This window comes from Siphateles boraxobius, unplaced genomic scaffold, assembly GCF_051911475.1.
Source record: "Siphateles boraxobius isolate OS27281-9 unplaced genomic scaffold, OSU_SipBor_1 35, whole genome shotgun sequence".
Lineage (NCBI taxonomy): Eukaryota > Metazoa > Chordata > Actinopteri > Cypriniformes > Leuciscidae > Siphateles > Siphateles boraxobius.
In genome coordinates, this window is record NW_027508975.1 from 838,221 (window position 1) to 859,261 (window position 21,041).

At 35.5% G+C, this 21,041-nt stretch overlaps 1 protein-coding gene across 4 annotated transcripts in view; it reads right to left on the reverse strand.

Moving 5' to 3' along the window:
• cap2 (cyclase associated actin cytoskeleton regulatory protein 2) overlaps positions 1–21,041 on the reverse strand; it is a 46,189-nt gene that overhangs the window by 1,467 nt on the left and 23,681 nt on the right. For 2 of the 4 annotated variants that reach the window (XM_077195734.1, XM_077195738.1), the window contains exons 5-14: positions 14,700–14,843; positions 12,622–12,707; positions 11,418–11,523; positions 8,219–8,369; positions 7,986–8,134; positions 6,746–6,869; positions 6,555–6,637; positions 5,241–5,384; positions 2,559–3,050; positions 1,306–1,674 (exon numbers count right to left, since the gene is read on the reverse strand). In XM_077195734.1, the coding sequence (XP_077051849.1) occupies positions 2,967–3,050; positions 5,241–5,384; positions 6,555–6,637; positions 6,746–6,869; positions 7,986–8,134; positions 8,219–8,369; positions 11,418–11,523; positions 12,622–12,707; positions 14,700–14,843 (1,071 nt within the window). In that variant the 3' untranslated portion in view covers positions 1,306–1,674; positions 2,559–2,966. Of the gene's footprint in view, positions 1–1,305; positions 1,675–2,513; positions 3,051–5,240; positions 5,385–6,554; positions 6,638–6,745; positions 6,870–7,985; positions 8,135–8,218; positions 8,370–11,417; positions 11,524–12,621; positions 12,708–14,699; positions 14,844–21,041 lie in introns of all 4 variants that reach the window. The other 2 variants (XM_077195736.1, XM_077195737.1) reach the window with 2 other exon arrangements.

The following is a 21,041-nucleotide window of genomic DNA, read 5'->3' on the forward strand; positions in this document are numbered from 1 at the left end:
TTATGCACACAATAGTCAATACTTGGTCGGGAATCCTTTTGCAGAAATGACTGCTTCAATGTGGCGTGGCATGGAGGCAATCAGCCTGTGGCACTGCTGAGGTGTTATGGAGGCCCAGGATGCTTCGATAGCGGCCTTAAGCTCATCCAGAGTGTTGGGTCTTGCGTCTCTCAACTTTCTCTTCACAATATCCCACAGATTCTCTATGGGGTTCAGGTCAGGAGAGTTGGCAGGCCAATTGAGCACAGTAATACCATGGTCAGTAAACCATTTACCAGTGGTTTTGGCACTTTGAGCAGGTGCCAGGTCGTGCTGAAAAATGAAATCTTCATCTCCATAAAGCTTTTCAGCAGATGGAAGCATGAAGTGCTCCAAAATCTCCTGATAGCTAGCTGCATTGACCCTGCCCTTGATAAAACACAGTGGACCAACACCAGCAGCTGACATGGCACCCCAGACCATCACTGACTGTGGGTACTTGACACTGGACTTCAGGCATTTCCTTCTCCCCAGTCTTCCTCCAGACTCTGGCACCTTGATTTCCGAATGACATGCAAAACTGAGCAACAGTCCAGTGCTGCTTCTCTGTAGCCCAGGTCAGGCGCTTCTGCCGCTGTTTCTGGTTCAAAAGTGGCTTGACCTGGGGAATGCGGCACCTGTAGCCCATTTCCTGCACACGCCTGTGCACGGTGGCTCTGGATGTTTCTACTCCAGACTCAGTCCACTGCTTCCGCAGGTCCACCAAGGTCTGGAATCGGTCCTTCTCCACAATCTTCCTCAGGGTCCGGTCACCTCTTCTCGTTGTGCAGCGTTTTTTGCCACACTTTTTCCTTCCCACAGACTTCCCACTGAGGTGCCTTGATACAGCACTCTGGGAACAGCCTATTTGTTCAGAAATTTCTTTCTGTGTCTTACCCTCTTGCTTGAGGGTGTCAATGATGGCCTTCTGGACAGCAGTCAGGTCGGCAGTCTTACCCATGATTGCGGTTTTGAGTAATGAAACAGGCTGGGAGTTTTTAAAAGCCTCAGGAATCTTTTGCAGGTGTTTAGAGTTAATTAGTTGATTCAGATGATTAGGTTAATAGCTTGTTTAGAGACCCTTTTCATGATATGCTAATTTTTTGAGATAGGAATTTTGGGTTTTCATGAGCTGTATGCCAAAATCATCAGTATTAAAACAATAAAAGACCTGAAATATTTCAGTTGGTGTGCAATGAATCTAAAATATATGAAAGTTTAATTTTTATCATTACATTATGGAAAATAATTAACTTGATCACAATATGCTAATTTTTTGAGAAGGACCTGTATATAAAATGTTTTTAATATTACTGCACGGAACCAAAATGTATTTAACATGAGAATTTATGACAACCCAAAGTACTATATAATTTCAAAGACAAAAATTAAACATTAATAAATTAATTACATATTCAAAAACTAAATGAAAAAAATAAATTGCTATGGACAAAAAAATTATCCAAAATTACTTTTGAGTGTTATTTTGGTGTCATTCGGATACTATTATAGTTTTTTTTTTTGTTGAAATTTTTCAGTTTTTGTTTTTTGTCTATAGTCTATAGTTTTATTATTTATTTCAGTTTTAATTTGAGTTATTTTAGTAGGCCTACATAAAGTTAAACTAAATGAAAATAAGAAATCTTGCCTTGTCAGCTGGCAAAAAAAAATAAAAAAAAATAAAAATATATATATATATATATATGTATATATTAGGGCTGGGAAAAGATTAATCGCATCCAAAATAAAAGTTTGTGTTTACATAATATATGTGTGTGCACTGCGTTTAATCATTTTGTATATATAAATACACACACATGCATGTATACATATAAGAATTTTTATTTATTTATATATAAAATATTTATATTTATATATAATATAAATTCTAAATAAATATATACAGTGTATACATGAAAATATTCCTTAAATATATACATGCATGTGTGTGTATTTATATATATACCGAATCATTATACACCGTTCACACACATATATTATGTAAACACAAACTTTTATTTTGGATGCGATTAATCGCGATTAATCTTTTCCCAGCCCTAATATATATATATATATATTCTGTATATACACTACCTTTCAAAAGTTTGGGGTCAATACGATTAAAAAAAATTAATACTTTTCTTCAGAAAGAACGCATTAAATTGATCAAAAGTTACAGTAAAGACATTTATAATAATGAAAGATCATCATATTATAGTGATTTCTGAAGGATCATGTGACACTGAAGACTGGAGTAATGATGCTGAAAATTCAGCTTTGATCACAGGAATAAATTACACTTTACTATATATTCACATAGAAAACAGCTGATTTACATTGAAATAATATGTCACAATATTACTGGGTTTGTTTTGTATTTTTAATCAAATAAATGCAGCCTTGGTGAGCAGGAGAGACTTTTAAAAACATTAAAAATATTACCGACCCCAAACTTTTGAAGGCAGGGTATATATATATATTAATTTTTTTCCAGCCATGTATAAGTATGTATTCAATTAAATATTTTATTTAATTTCAGCTGACCTAAAATGTTTTCTGATTTCGTACTTTTAGTTGACTGAAAAATTCCCATATTCACACATAATGGTGCCATGCAGTGCAATAATTTATATAATACATAATGTGTAAAAATTATAATCTAATAATCAATTTTTAATAATCTATATGAAGTAAAAATCTATTTTTATTGCTGCTAAATTTAAGGACAAAAATATCTAACACTAATTTATTTAAAGGTTTCATAATTGGTGTGAGGAAATGGAATTTTTTTGCTCATATTTTGCTCTTAATTTGACATTTTTTACCCTAAAACTACAACTCACACGACCACAATGTATGAATTCTTACGTTTGAGTTCACATAGTGATACAGTGAAAGTGCAAGGAGGATTCTGGGTAATAGGAACGAGATGACGAGCTGGGAAAGAATCAGCCAGCGATCTTTGTGGGCTCTGTCACCAGACTGGACCCGTCCCACACCGTCTTAAACTGCTCTGGAACTGGAAACTCCCTCTGTTGAAAACATGAGGAGATATTAGTCAGATAATGCATGAACAATAACATTTAATGCTAATGAGGGTTTTTTCTCCCTCGTGTTTAAATGTAAAGCAGGTCAAATCTCTGCAATAAAACTGATGACATTGTGTATCATGATCAGTGTTGGGGAAAGTTACTTTTAAAAGTAATGCATTACAATATTGCGTTACTCCCCAAAAAAGTAACTAAGTACGTTACTTAGTTACTTTTTATGGAAAGTAATGCGTTACATTACTTTTGCGTTACTTTTTCTCACCTGCATGGGCTTGTTTGTTTGTTTTTTAATAACAGCTAAAACAATCTATTTTTGCCAATTGTTAAGGCCCTTTCACATCAAAAGTTAAATGGATAAGCCTAAGGCTGAAGGAAATGCATATTTACTACTGTACAGTAGAGGGCGCCGCTCAAACAAACCTTTCAGCTGCTGCTGTTCTTGATTAAATAACAATAGGATACAGGAGAAGGAAGTTCAACACTCTTATTTCTAAACCTAATCTAAAGTCATTTTTGCTTATTAGTATGGTTGAATTAGATCATTGTAGGTCAGCAGCAAAGACATTGGTTAATAAAGTGAGATTAAATACATAAAGTATATTTGTGTAATTTAACATAGTTAATTATAAAACATTTGCACAAAATTCTGAGATTGCATTTGACTGTTTTTATTCATTTTGAGGATTTATGAATGTTTTTGTGCAAGTGAGATGAGTAAATGCATGTTCAATGCAAATGCACACAACACCTCACTTTATTTCTCTCAACATAGGGACAGGAGAGCTGTCAGTCAATAAATGTGAAAAAGTAACTAGCGTTACTTATTTGAAAAAGTAACTCAGATATTTTGTTGTAAATTGAAAAAGTAATGCGTTACTTTACTAGTTACTTGAAAAAGTAATCTGATTACGTAACTCAAGTTACTTGTAATAAGTTACCCCAACACTGATCATGATATTATTTAACATGATCGAGTCATTTATTAAAGAGGACCTATTATACTTTTTAATCTTTTTTAGTGTGTAATGTTGTTTGAGGATGAGAAAGCTCCAGTTCTTCTCTATATCAGTGTCAGTGTTTCTGAACTCCTGAAACGCCTCCATTGTAGTCTTGAGTTTCTCCCGGGAACGAACACGTCACAATATTCCTCATTATAATAATTCATACGCAGAATAAAGGGGCGGGGTCTGGTTGAGTTAGTTAGTAGTGTGTTAAACTGGTGGTTATGGAAAGGGGCGGGACATTTCCCAAACACACTCGAAGCGCTCGACCAATCACAGCACACTGATCCAGCCGACCAATCAGAGCACAGTGTGCTTTTCAGAAGGAGGGGCTTCACAGAGTGTGTTTCCCATTGTTAGCATGTTCACAAGTTCTGTCGTTATCATCAGTTCAACGAGTCGGTGTTTCCCGAAAACATCGTTCTAACGAACATTGGCAAACAGCATCGCAGAGTTGTGTGTTTGAGCGACAGATCTCGAGCTGCGGTTAGAAGAAGAGTTTGTGGACTCAATAAATCCTGATCTTGAGCAAAATAAGCAAGATGACATTCATTACAATCTGTATCTTTTATTTAGAATACATACAAATGTCATTTACATCTTTTAGTTTGTCAAGAGATTTAAAGCGTCGTTTTTGAATAGCGCGCATGTGTGTGTGTGTGTGCTCTAGTGCGTAAGAGTTAGACTATGACTGAATCTGGAAATAAAGCAAAATAACTGAGAATAAAATGAGAAATATTCCTCAGATGTCCGTAATTTATAGCGAAACATCTAGTATTAATTAGATCTCAAACAGATTCATTAAAAGTAGTTATTACTCCTGTGTAACATCATTAAACAACACGTTTGAACGACCAATTTGCGACTATACAGTTTCGGGAAACAGTCGTGACTAGCTAGTTGATTTCTTCAACGATGCATCTTACAATAAATCACAACGCACTGCTCCAGCCGACCAATCAGAGCACAGTGTGCTTTTCAGAAGGAGGGGCTTCATAGAGACAGGAAGTAAACAGAGCGTTACTGACAGACTGGGAAGAGAGGAGCCGCAACAATGGAGTATATTAGGAAAATAATCAACATTCAAGCAGGAAAACCTGTTCTAGTAGAGTCTGAAAGGGCATTAAGGACCTTTTACAAGTGTAAGATATTTCCAGTGTAAATAACTCACGTAATCGTCTTCTCCCTCGGGAACCAGGATGTTCATCTCTGAGCTCTTGGCACTGACGATCTCACAGTCCAGTGAATCCCGGCTCAGGTACACATGGCATCCCTCAGTCTTGTTAATGGAAATTGTAGGAACTTTTCCCATCACCTGAGAGACAAAAACACAAGATATATTATGTTTGGTTCATTTGGTGACAAAATATATAAGGCGATACAATAAAGCAGCTCAGATTGTAGTACAACTGAGTTCTACAATAACAAGCTACAGAAGTCTGAAAATACAGTAAAAATTTTGAGATATTATCACAATGTAAAACCGCTGTTTTCTACGTGAATATATGGTAAAATGTAATTTATTCCAGTGATTAAAGCTGAATTTACATCAGTGTCACATGATCCTAATTCTAATCTGATGATTTGATGCTCAAGAAACATCATTATTATATTTAAATATCATTATTATTATTATCAATGTTGAAAAGTTTAATATTTTTGTGGAAACTGTGGGGGGAGAAACAGCATTTATTTAAAATAGAAAAATAAATGTAACACTATAAATGCCTTTCCTGTCCCTCCTGATCAATTTAATGCATCTTTGCTAAACAAAAATAAAAAAATATATATTTATAACCAAACTTTTGAATGGTGGTGTTTGACAATATTATAATCCTTAGCAACTCATGCTATTAAAGCACATAAAATTGAAATTTGATGTACTGTGTAATTTATGCATGTGAACGTCTCTTTAAAATCAACATATGCAAACCACAGCTCTATTTAACATTCATAGTTGAGATGACAAGGACATTTATTGACACTCGCTGTTATGCCCATAATTCATGCACACGTGTACATTATAATTCATGCACACGTGTACATTATATTTCATGCACACGTGTACATTATAATTCATGCACACGTGTACATTATAATTCATGCACACGTGTACATTATAATTCATGCACACGTGTACATTATAATTCATGCACACGTGTACATTATAATTCATGCACACGTGTACATTATAATTCATGCACACGTGTACATTATAATTCATGCACACGTGTACATTATAATTCATGCACACGTGTACATTATAATTCATGCACACGTGTACATTATAATTCATGCACACGTGTACATTATAATTCATGCACACGTGTACATTATAATTCATGCACACGTGTACATTATATTTCATGCACACGTGTACATTATAATTCATGCACACGTGTACATTATAATTCATGCACACGTGTACATTATTTGCCAATAAAAGTGTAGATCCCTCACACATCAGATCTGTAACTCATCTAACCTGAAGCTGAACGTCTGTGGAGTTGATGATCTCAACGATGCCCACCGCACTGTCGAACACGAGCCCGAGCTTCTTACAGTTATCTGAGGACACACACACACACACACACACACACACACACACACACACACACGTTGCGAGTGGATAACGTTATGAATGAGAGCAGCTGGTGTCTGAGGAGCTCTTCTTACCCACTATGATGGAGTTGACTTTTCCTCTGATCTGGAGTGTGGAGCGGTTACAGCTGAAGACATAAACCACCTGTCTGAGCTCGGTGTCCTCTATCAGCAGGTCATGTGACTGATCCTGGTGCTCCTATTGGCCACACACACCACTTTAGTGTTATACACATATTATACACATTTATACATTCATCCAAACCACTTTTTGGGGGATAATCATAATTATTTTGGTGATTCATGGCTTAATGAATCTCTTGCACTTGCAAATGTGTCCTATGCCATTGAGAATTAATATTTTATAGAACATGTTAGGCACTTCTAAAAATCTTTTGAGAAAATGTTATAGTAATAATAATAATTATCATCATCATCATTATGCATTCTTCTAAATATATATTATACTATAACATAATAATATAAAATAATAGCAGTAATAATAACCACTATGCCAACTATGATAATTAATAATAATTTAAATATATATAAATAAAAATAATTTATAATAACAATAATATCCCAACTATATAAATAATAAAAATAAGAATTATTATTATCTCATAATAATTATTATCATGTATTCTTAATATATAATTTAACAATATAATATAATTAAAATAATAGTAGTATTAATAATGCTAATTATTATTATTATTATAACAGTAATAATAATTATTATAGCTTGCATAGTGGTTGTTATTTTTATTATTACTATAATAATAATTATAGATAGCATAGTGGTTATTATTATTACAACTACTATTATTATATATTACACTATACTGTATATTTAGAAGAATACGTTATAACAATAATAACCACTATGCTAACTATAATTATTATTAGATTATATAATTATATATATAATAATTATAATTTATTCTTCTTAATATGTAATATAATATAACATAATAATATATATAAAAATAGTAGTAATAATAATAACCATCATGGTAACTATAATAATAATATGTTTTATTATTAATGTTATAATAATAATAATAAAGTATTAATGTGTATGCACATATAATATAATATAATCTCTTATTTTCTTTGTAAATTGCTAGTTTGGATTTTCATTTCAAAGACTAAATGGCTTTGTATAATAATAATAAAATGTCAAGTGCATTGCATTGTGGTATAGATTCTTTTTTGCAGATGTATTGCAGTATTCAGCAGCTGTAGCAGGCCTCAGTGCCTGTAGAGTGTGTGTGCATGAGTGTGCGTTCGAGAGGAGAGCACACACACACACCACTCTCCACTTCTTCCCCTCCAGCTCCAGCACGGGGGGACGTCTGCGGTCCTGACTCCTGGCCGGAGACTCCCGGGGAATCCTCTCTCCCGGACAGCGCAGGCTAGCGTTCTTATGCGTCTTCTGCTCGTCAGACACATGCTTTAACCCTGGAGGAAGAACACACACACCACCTGACGTGACGTTTGCTGCGGGACAGTGTTTCTGCAGACGGATGTGTGTCTCCTGCCCACCTTTAGTGATGTCCTGGCCCTGGTTGAGCTGTGCGAACAGAGCCGAGTGTTGAGCCGCGGTGTCGTTGGGTTTATTATCCGTGAACACTGGAGGAGGAGGAGGAGGAGGAGGAGGAGGAGCACTGAACTGTGAGGAAGGGGCTACAGGACCCTGTTGAGAACATCAGAGTTAGTCCCCTATATATATATACAGTATATATGCTTTATTATTATACTGTTAAACAACAAGGTTGAATATCTTATGAAGGTACAGCTACTAAACTGTAACCGCGTGTTGGTAAGTTCATTGCAATGGCCATTTTACTCCACAAGGCGGAGTATCAGGCAATGGATTGAGTCTGTAGTGTTGCTGACCTGAATGAATTGTTATATATATATATGTGTGTGTGTGTGTGTGTGTGTGTGTGTGTGTGTGTGTGTGTTAGTATCAGGTTAGTATATATATATATATATATATATATATATATATATATATATATATATATATATATATTTATTTATTCTAAAAAGCAAGGCAAACATTTTTGCAGTCCATCATTTAAAAAATATATATATATTAAAAAAAAAAAATGTTTGCCTTACATTTTAGAATAAATAAATAAATATATATACACTACCGTTCAAAAGTTTGGGGTCAATACCTTTTTTTCTTTTTTTTAAAGAAATTAATACTTTTCTTCAGAAAGGACGCATTAAACTGATCAAAAGTGACAGTAAAGACATTTATAATAATGCAAAATATTTATTATTTAATTAAAACCTTTTCTCTTGAACTTTCAAAGAATCCTGAGAAAAGTGAATCATGGCTTGCACAAAAATATGAAGCAGAACAACTGTTTTCAACACTGATAATAATCATAAATGTTTCTTGAGCATCAGATCATCATATTATACTGATTTCTGAAGGATCATGTGACACTGAAGACTGGAGTAATGATGCTGAAAATTCAGCTTTGATCACAGGAATAAATTACACTTTACTATATATTCACATAGACAACAGCTGATTTACATTGAAATAATATTTCACAATATTACTGGGTTTGTTTTGTACTTTAATCAAATAAATGCAGCCTTGGTGAGCAGGAGAGACTTCTTTTAAAAACATTAAAAATATTACCGGCCCCAAACTTTTGAACGGTAGTGTATATATATATATATATATATATATATAAATATTTATATATAAATATTTGAGCATTTATATACATTTTACTCCATAAACGTCATACAGTAATATGGGTAAACTTGTCAATGTTTTAATGTGTTCAAATGCATGAAAATTGTTTGGTATGCAAAATTTAATTAGCATTATAAAAATGTGTATTAGTACATAAATGTGTATGAACATCTCAACTAAATTGAATAATTATAAATGAGAATGGAATATGGTAAAAGAAGAAACAAATAATAATGAATGAGCAAGTGTGTCCAAACCTCTGACTGCTACTCTCTCTATTCATATTATAAATGTATCATATTTAAAAATATTAAATATCACAATAAATAAATATTAGTCAAAATATGCTGAAAGACGTCTCACGCTAAATGAATCCTGTTGATACTCAATGAGTGTTTCCATGATGGTCCTGATTTTCATATCAGTCCATGTGTTTCTGACACAACTGGGATAATCTTATTTAACTAAAAAGGACAATTAGCGCGGGCCGTTTGCCTGTTGTGTGACCCTGACGACACACTCACGCCTGTTTTACATCGTCAGCACAGCTGCCATTGACAGTTGCACACGGTTAAGCCACTTAAACAACTGTTGCACACTCATCTTTTCCTGTCTTGTGCAAACACACACACTTATAATCCCAATACTTGTGCTGATGTTCGGCATAGGTTGGGCAGCTCGACCTCTGACCCTAAAGGTCAATGCCTTGTGATGAGGTGGAAAGGTACTTAAACAAACTGTTAGGAAGTGGAAAAGCGGGAATACAGTGATGCGGGAGTTTGATGTGTGAGGATATTTACTGAAGTCAAAGGAGAGGTATAATGTGGAATACATGAGAAGAGAGGTTGAATTACGAGGAGTGTGTGTGAGAGCAGGTGTGTAAGCCAGACACACACTAGGCTTTTGTTGGGGGCATTTCTATGGTAAACCCCCCATGCAAAAAGACCCAGATGACCACCTGTCCACATACACACAGTCCTTCACACACACACACACACACACACACACACAGAGCAGGAGGGACAGCTGACACACACACAGTCAGTCACGGCTCTCAGGTTTCAGTCTGACACACACATCATTTCAGACAAGGTTTGACATCCCCAAAAGTCCCAGAACTGCTTAAGGATAACTGTGCAAACTATGATGTTTTTTAAATAAGATTATTAGAGTATGGTGATACCGATATGGTGGCCGATATATCATGCATCCCTATTTAACATATCGGTTTACAGTGGATACCATAAATGAACACACACATGCTAAAGTTGACTAAAAAGAGGAATAAAAAATCATCTTTTGGAAATATATCTTAATGCCTTAATTTAAAAAATGAGGAAAAATCCAAGCTTTAAGGACACCAATTTTCTTTGTGAATGAATAATGTATCGTAAATAAATAAATGTTCTTCCTTAAAATACAGGGTGCATAAGTCAGGACACCCCTATGTTAAATTCCCATAGAGACGGCAGATTTTTATTTTTAAAGGCCAGTTATTTCATGGATCCGGGATATTATGCATCCTGATAAAGTTCCCACATCATCACACACTCTTCACCATATCTAGAGATCGGCATGGTGTTATTTCAGTTAGGCTAATAGCTGGTGTGATTTGCATTGAGAGATGATCTTATGGAAAGTTCCCGATGCCGATCTCTAGATATGATGAAGAGTGTGTGATGATGATGTGGGAACTTTATCAGGATGCATAATATCCCGGATCCATGAAATAACTGGCCTTTAAAAATAAAAATCTGCTGTCTCTATGGGAATTTAACATAGGGGTGTCCTGAGTTATTTTAAGGAAGAACATTTATTTATTTACGATACATTATTCATTCACAAAGAAAATTGGTGTCCTTAAAGCTTGGATTTTTCCTAATTTTTTAAATTAAGGCATTAAGATCAATTTCCAAAGGATGATTTTTTATTCCTCTTTTTAGTCAACTTTAGCATGGGTGTGTTGACTGTATATGGGTTGGTACTTCCAGAACACAAAGAAGTTGCGGAGTCACTCACAGTCTTGCTCCACACGAGGCCAGTGGTGTGATGCTCCTTGATGTAGGCCTGGAGTTCAGTCCAGATGCTCAGATAGGAACGCACCCACTCGATATGACGACCGTCGCTGGGTCAGCAGAGACACAAGAAACATTATATCAATAAATCATTTTTTTATATCAAAACAAATATTTGTGTACAAATAATGTGAGGGAAATTTACTATGTGTGCTTCTTAAAGAACCACTTTTGTAAGGGTAATTTCTCTTTAACATTAGGGATGCACCGATATGAACATTTTGCCCGATACCGATAACTCTTTATATTTGAAAACCGATAACTAGAGATGCACTGATTACAATTTTCTAGGCCGATTCCGATTTTTCATTGAGTTTGACCTGCCGATACCAAATATTTATTTTCTCTCTTTTCTTTAGTAGAACCTTTTACATTTTTCATAGAACATTTTTTGAACACTAATCGCTATAAAATAGAAGTATATAAATTACTCCTGGTGTGGGAAATTCACACACATCTAAAGTGCAGTTCTATGGAAGAACCATTTCCTTCTTTTCACATCCAATATCCAACTAAAAAAATCTGTTCATTTCAAAAAGAAAATTCATTTACTTTTCTGACATAGCCTACCCCAGTTCTTGTTAAAACACACCAGGCATGCAAATTCTGTGCATTTTGGGCACTTTTTGTGTGAAATCATATTTGTTATTTTGTCATGGCCGATCACGTGAAAATCGGCCAATTCCGGTCACCAGCCGATCAATCGGTGCATCTCTACCGATAACCGATATATATTGGCCGATAAATCTAAATCCAAATTTTCTATAATTTTTTGAGAGCCTGATTACAAAAACAAAAGTCTCACCATTAAAATCCATGTCCCAAGCACAGAGTTATAATGTTCTCATTATCATTTTATGTAGCCGATATCATAGACATATTGCACTTTACTTTATTTTCCTTTTAGATGTGATTTCAATTATATTTCAGCAAATTCAAAACCATCATGTTGAACAGTGCACATCTGAAGTGTCTGAGCTTAAGGAAATAATACATTATTCATCAGCTTTAATATATTGGCCAAATTTTCTTACCGGGCCGAAAACTATAATATAGTGTACCGATACCGATATGGAGGCCGATATATCGTGCATCCCCTATGTAACATTTCAAACTGAACTAAACGCATACAAAAACAATCCACTAACGTGTCTTTGTAATCTTTCAGGACTCGGTTGGTGTAAAACATTGCGGCGTCGTTCATCTCCTTCACGTACGGCCCTGGTTTCTGACACTGCATGTCAGACAGCGAGAAAACAAAGGGTCAAAATATGGTCAAAGGAGCTTATGTACTCATAAAGAGTAAATAATAAGCACAGAAAAAACATCAGTTTCATGTAAAGCACTAATACTGAGGCTCTGAACCTCAGCTGTAAACAGATGCAGTAGTTTAAAGCAGAAAATGATGGAGTCCAGATCAGTCCCAGTCCAAATTCACATTGCAGAGATTAGATACAGCCATCCACGGCATGAAGACATCAGAAGAGTTTACATAATAGAAAATCAGTTTGGTGGTCCTCTCAGAGATGGTTCGTGTGAGGTCACAATCAAAGAAAATATGCCTAATGTGATATTGTTTGAAGTTTATTTGATGTGCTTTTATGCCTGAATCTGAATGTGCAGAGACTCAAAAGTCAAGCCAGGTATTTTCTGGATCAGGTATAAAAGCTTATATGGCTTTATACTGCAACTAAATGCTTGCATTTTGAGACATGTTTTCCTATCGGTGTGAAAAAGTGGAACAAAACAGAGCTACTCGAACGAATTTACCTTTCTGACTGCGAGTGTGAGATCTGGTGAAAAGCGCTGTGAAATAACTACTGACTAAAAAGCAATAACTACAACTACTAAAAAGCATATGACTACTTTTTTCCATACGGTGCTATCAGGAATAGATAAGAGAATCTTACTTACTTAATTTTATGTATAAAGCACTTTACAATTGCACCTGTAGACCTAAGTGCTGTACAATCAGCAGCATAAAACAAAAAACACATAAAAACAACATGCAACAACAAATACAGATACTAGCCCAACCTCTCAAAGGCTAAAGACAAGAAATCATTTTTAACACTGGGTTTAAATACATTTAAAGAAGTGATCTCTCTTAGTTCAAGAGGCAGACTATTCCAAAGTCTCGGACCCGCAACAGCGAAGGCCTGATCACCTTTTAACTTTAAAGGGTTAGTTCACCCAAAAATATAAATTCTGTCAGTATTTACTCTCCCTCATGTTGTTCAACCCCGTAAGAACTTCGTTCATCTTCGGGACACGAATTAAGATATTTTTTGATTAAATCTGAGAGCTGGATCACTCCTCCATAGGCTTCTAAAGGGATTGACACTTGTTCCCCGAAAAGTTATTAAAGACATCGTTAAAATAGTCCAAGTGACTACAGTGGCTCAATCTTAAGTTTATCAAGCGACGAGAATACTTTTTGTGCGCAAAAACAAACAAAAATAACGACTTTATTTCAACTATTCATTTCCTTCTCTGTGGGCTCAAGTGAGTTCACTAGTATAATAGCGTAAGCTTCTGTGTTGTACGTCACACGCATCACACACATGACCAGCGTCGGCCAATAGTGAGCCTACGTGTGACGTAGCTCTACGCTATCACACTACGCTAACTGACTCGAGCCCCACAGAGAAGGAAATTAATAGTTGAAATAAAGTCATTATTTTTGTTTGTTTTTGCGCACAAAAAGTATTCTCGTCGCTTGATAAACTTAAGATTGAGCCACTGTAGTCACTTGGACTATTTTAACGATGTCTTTAATAACTTTTCAGGGGAACAAGTTTCAATCCCTTAGAAGCCTATGGAGGAGTGATCCAGCTCTCAGATTTCATCAAAAAATATCTTAATTCGTGTCCCGAAGATGAACGAAGTTCTTACGGGGTTGAACAACATGAGGGAGAGTAAATACTGACAGAATTTTCATTTTTGGGTGAACTATCCCTTTAAATGAGATCGAGGGACAGAGAGCAAGGATTTATTATTTTCTTGATGAAGAGCAAAAAGCTCAGATACATTAGCAGGAGTAATCCCATGCACTGCTTTAAAAACATACAGCAGAGTTTTATATTTAATCCTAAAATCCACTGGTAGCCACCAGAGAGAAGCTAAAATCGTTAAAGACTCAGATCGATAAGCAGAATCGTCAGTGGTATTGATATTGATCAAATCTTATCAATTGCCATCCCTAGTCCACAGAGAGAGGTCTCACCACAGCCACCCAGCCCAGCGCGGGGATGCTCTCGCTCACGGCAGAGAGGTGGTTGAACAGGTCACTGCCGCGGTTCTTCTCCCGGAAGCTCTGGACCTCGTGGATCTGCTCGGAGAGAGGTCTGAGGAGGTCGGCCAGCTCCGTCTGATGGGGAATAGCGGAGGAAAAGACATCAATCAAAGCTTAAAGGATTAGTTCACTTTTTAAAAAACTTTTGCTGATAATTTACTCACCCCCATGTCATCCAAGATGTCCATGTCTTTCTTTCTTCAGTCGAAAAGAAATTAAGGTTTTTGATGAAAACATCCCAGGATTTTTCTCCATATAATGGACTTCAATGGGACCCAAACGGTTCAAGGTCCAAATGACAGTTTCAGTGCAGCTTCAAACGACACCAGACGATGAATAAGAGTCTTATCTAGAGAAACGATCGGTCATTTCAAAAACAAATAAAAAAGTTTAAGTTTTATAAGCACAAATGCTCGCCTTGCTCTGTTCTGTGATGCGCGTTCGTGACGGCATGTAATACGCAATTACGTTGAAAAGGTCACGCTTCAGTGTTTACAAATGTGAGGAAGGAGGACCATATACACATATTCAAATGTCTTTGTGTTAGTTTACCGTTTAAAATGCCCTTTTCGTGTGCGTATCCTGGGTGTTTTTATATTAAAAAGGCTAAAAGTATACATTTGTAAATACTGACTCGGTACTTCCGCTTACGTGAAGCACGACCTTTTCAACGTAATTGCGTATTACGTGCCGTCACGGACGCGCATCACAGAACAGAGCATTTGTGCTTATAAAACTTAAACTTTTTTATTTGTTTTTGAAATGACCGAGCGTTTCGCTAGATAAGACTCTTATTCATCGTCTGGTGTCGTTTTAAGCCCTTTGAAGCTGCACTGAAACTTTCATTTGGACCTTGAACCGTTTGGGTCCCATTGAAGTCCATTATATGGAGAAAAAGCCTGGAATGTTTTCATCAAAGACCTTAATTTCTTTTCGACTGAAGAAAGAAAGACATGGACATCTTGGATGACATGGGGGTGAGTAAATTTTCAGCAAAAGTTTTTTTTAAAGTGGACTAATCCTTTAAGATTCATTTGTGGAACATCAAACCAGGGTTATAACTTTCTAAAACTGAAACTAAAATATAAAAACAAGTTACTTGAAATAAAAGTTAACTCAAAAAAAAAAACATTGTGATTTCAATTCGAACACCCATGCGATCTTATTACTAAATCACAACGATTCATCATTTGACAAGTACAATCACAGCAAACATTCAGAAATGCGTTCTGACCCAGAGAGGTATGAAACGGCTTCACAAACCACATAGTATTGTTGTTTCTGTCTTATTCAGATTTTCACAGAAGTACTGGGATAAAAGTTTATAGTTCAGATATAAACACTGATGTCTACGGTAGTGATCAAAATAGAGTAAATCACCTTTAAAAGTAACTTGATGCTTCAAATAAAGATGGTATCAATTACATCGTTACACCAGTAGGTGGCGACAAATAAGTGTTAAAAAATGCATTGGTCAATGAATCATTCATTCAACAGATTCGTTTCAAAAACGCAGATTCATCCAGTAATGAAACAAGTGAAGTCTTTACGAGCGAGTCATTGAATCATTAATTTAATTGATTTTTGTAAAATAATTAATTCAGATTTATTGAACATTTTAAATAGACTGCAGCAGCAGAACCTCTAGTAAATTACACGTTTTGTTTAGTTGTCTGTTCAGCATTGTGGGAAATCGTGATCTCCGTTTGAAACAAAAAATCATGATTCTTAATTTATCCAGAATCGTGTCGCTCTAAAAAAAAAGGGAAATAAAAATGAATAACAAATTTTATACACATTTTTTAAAAACACATATCAGAAACTATTAAAAATGACGAAAAACAACAAAATTACAAATATTAAAATAAAAAACTCAATGTAAAAAACCTGATACAAAATATGAATAAAAACTATAATAGCATCTCAACAGCTATTTTCATGCGAATTGAATGGAACGACAAGATGCGGATAAATTCTAAAAATGTGTATAAAAAACGTATGAGCGCAGATACATTTTTCATCACATACTCTCTCGAATAGGTACTTATTTTGAAGAAGTGAATGCGTCACGACTGCTAAAAAAAAAGTGTGTTCTATTCAGTATGAATGTAACCTGGACGCACTACATTCTCCATGTTGTCATTATCATGTGACCTACAGTTGCTTCACTGTCATTCATAAATCCTCTCCTGTGGCCTCATGGGATAGTAAAGTGTCCATCATATACACACACTTCAGAATCTCACCAGAAGTTGTAGATCATCTGTGTATTTTCACCTACTCTTTGAATTCAGACATACTACTTTTGTCACATACTGTTTTTCACCTACTATATAGTATGTGGTTTTAGATGCCACTCATAGAGTGTTCTTTAAAATTGACCCTTCACAAGGAGTTTGATTGACAGGCGATCTGACCAATCATAATCCGCCATCCGCCATTTTTGTCCGACAAAGCAGTCAGGAGAATTAGTAGATTAACGTTGGAGGATGAGAACTTGAAAAACTAAGTGTACTGACATCTTTCCGCGGTTAAAACAACATTCCTTCTTATGTTCATTCATGTTTATTTGATGCTATAAATTAACTAGAAGGAAGAGATGATCGGTTCACGAGAAGCTTTAGTTTAACTGAGGCTCTACGGCGATCTGTCACGACACATTAAAGAGCCACAAAACGGTATTTATTGTTTAAATTTCTTTAAAAAATGACCAAATTTGAAAGTTGTTACTTTGTTTCATATCAAAAGTAACCTTGTCTGTCGTGTCCTCTGCTCCGCGTTGGATTTTTCACTGTGTGAGAACATGGAGTGAAGTGAGAGGGGCGTGGCTTGTCGGACATAGCAACAGTAACTAAAGGGGGCGGGTCTTTGCGAACGGTCAATTCATACTTTCCAGTCACGTGACTACCATGGATACCTGGCGGGCAACAAACGCTGACAAAATGGCGACAAACAGTGGCCAGCCAGTATAGTGAGGCTATTTTGTTTCCATAGCACATTAACAAAACGTTTAATGACACTAATAACACTAAGAACAATACAGTTACTAAATATTAATAATATCACTAAAAGGATATCGGCCTAAAAAGTCTTTAGTTCACGAACAGCACAACTCTGCCATCTGTGAAAGGTCCACAAGAGAAATATTAAGCCAGTAAATTAAGATAGTCGGTTGTCGCTATACCGTTATATCCATCGTCGTCTCTAACGCGGCGTTAATGCAGCGACAGATGCTGAAAGCTCAGTCCGTTTCTACCTTCACTTTCGGGGAATGAGCGCGTTTACATGCACGTTCTTAACCCGATTAAGCTGAATAATAGTGCATCCAGATCTGTAATAACAGTAAATGATGCATAATTACATGCAACTAACCCTCAACCAAACCCTAATCCTACCATAACCCATAGTAAGTACATGTAGTTACTTAATATTACTCAGTACTTAAATATATAATTACACAGTAATAATGAGTGTAACCTAGAACCCTTTTTTGTAAGTACATATTCCACAGTACTTACACTGTCACCTTAAAATAAAGTGTAAACAATGATATTTGAAATGTGTTTGTTAAATGCAAATTAGCTAAAGAGAATTGGGTAACACTTTATTTTACAGTGTCCTTGTTACATATTTTACATGCACTTGCCATAGTAATAACAGTATGCATAATTGCATGCAACTAACCCTCAACCAAATCCTAATCCTTCCATAACCCTATAGTAAGTACATGTAGTTGCTTAATAGTACTCAGTACTTAAATATATAATTACACTGTAACAATGACACCTTAAAATAAAGTGTAACTGAGAATTGTTTTAGCATTAAGGACAGATGATCGTAAAAGCTACACAACTCCAGTTTTGATGTCATTGACCCCTGAGAGCAAAGCACCGAGCCGGATTCACCCAAGCGGACTTTTAACAGTGGGACCGTTTTTTCCAATGAAACGTCCAGCGAGCTTCACCTCCTCCCACTCGGCATTCCTGCCGTAATGATGGGATCCCCTCGCCTTGTAAGGCCCGGTCCCGTACCGATGTTTACAGTTTACCTCTCAACAAGGAGGAGAGGGAACACACTGTTTCCTTTGTTAAATTAACGTTTTTGTATTTACGCTTGTGTTCCAGCAGTTGCCATGTCCACCCGTTCAGTCCGTTTCATAAGAACTCGTGGGAGAGTGAAGTCTCTGGACTAAAAATACCACGTTTTGTTTTTAGTCAGCTTATGTTCATGTGCAATTCAGTAGCGTGAAATACCAGTTGACCTGATTTCAACCTCATCAAATAAGGGAGAGACAGTGTATGCTGGAAGATTGTGCATTTATTCATCTATATTTACTGTTTTGTGGTTGAATGTGACTCAGCATTGGTCTGTGGTGTCAAACGGTGAAGGGTTTGTGTGACACAAAGTATTTAAGACTGAAAGAGAAAGACAAACCCTATTTACATAAATTCCTCTCATAACAACATGCGCATGATTTTGATTTCTGTGAACAAAGGAGTCTCTTTCATCCATTCTCTGACATTACGGCCCTTGTTAGGACACTGTCCGAGAGCGAGTACCTGAACTTCCCTTCCCATCATGCTCAGCCACAGAGAGCGACAGAAATAGCCTATCTCTGAGCTATGAATGGAGCCAGACCCGAGCTAAGAGCTTTCTCTGCAGATTATGAATCGCACCGCGAGAGATTGCATTCAATGTGTGCACTTAGCCTGAACTATTTTTGCATTTTAATTATAAATATTCAAATATTTTTTATTATCATTACAACCACATAATCTAAAATTGTAATTTAATTTAAATAAATAATTGTCATTTATATAAAATTAAAATTTGTAATGTATTTATTTAAAATAAAGCGCTATATAAACGTAACATATTATTTTAATAATCATTTGTTAATAATTTACATTAGATACATTGCATGAACTCTGGAAGGTATCATTATTATAAAAGTTTAAAAATGACCAAGAATTAAGATATGGAGAAAGAAAAATCATTATCAATCAAATAAAATCATTTTAATTTTATAAAATAAAAAAGTGTAATTTAATTAAATATAATAATAACAATAAAAAATATGTTATTAACTAAGTTATAAATATTTGGACACATATTAGTTGTATTAATTCTGTTAATTATAATTTACATAAAAGGTTAAAAATGACCAGGATAAATATCCTCTGAACAGAATTTCGTTCTTTTATAAAAAATATATATATATATATATATAATTTTATTTATTTAAATAATATATTATAAAACTGCTATTTAATTTCAATAAAATAATTATTAAAATAAAATAATTGTAATTAAATAAAATAAGTGTATCTAAATAGAATAGAATAATTGTAGTTTAAAAGTAAATAAATAAATCTATTTTATAAATAACTGGACACATTATATACTCTGGAAGGTATAATTCACGTAATAGGTTCAAGAAGATCAACCATTAGGATATGTATAAATATCCTCAGAACAGACAGTATTATGTGGAGAACGAACATCTCGGTCATGAAGTCTCAGAGCGACTCAAATACGAGAGGAATCATAGAGAAACAGCTGCGGACTCCAGGACACACACACTCCTCATCCAGTGACAGGCCCGTCACGTGACCGGGACACACACACACACACACACACACACATACTCACACACCGACTCAAATATAGAACATGCCCATAAAAAGCCACAGAATGCAAGCTCAGTCCTGACACACACACACACACACACACACACACACACACACACACACACACACACACACACACACATACAGCGGGAGAGAAAAGCCAGAGGTTTAGGGCAACTGTCCAGCATCTCTCCTGGGAGCTTCACACACTTCACACTACTGATGGAGAGGAACAACGACTAAACATAGTGTGTGTGAGTGAGAGAGAATGTTTGTAGGGTATATTTATATATGCATGAACCAACAAAAAAATGTATTTCAGAATTATTTATTATTATTTGTGTGTGTGTGTGTGTGTGTGTGTGTGTGTGTGTGTGTGTGTGTGTGTGTGTGTGTGTGTGTGTGTGTGTATGTGTATGTGTGTGTGTGTGTGTGTGTGTGTGTGTGTGTGTGTGTGTGTGTGTGTGTGTGTGTGTGTGTGTGTGTGTATGTGTGTGCGTTACAGTACTACAGAGATAGTCAGTCTTTTCTTAGTATATTCAGGTTGAGTGTTTTTCCATTCAGATTTGTGGGAATCCACTGCATCTGTGGCTTTATCTGCCGTTATTTAACTATTAGATTGTTGCTGCTAGGTTGTTATAAG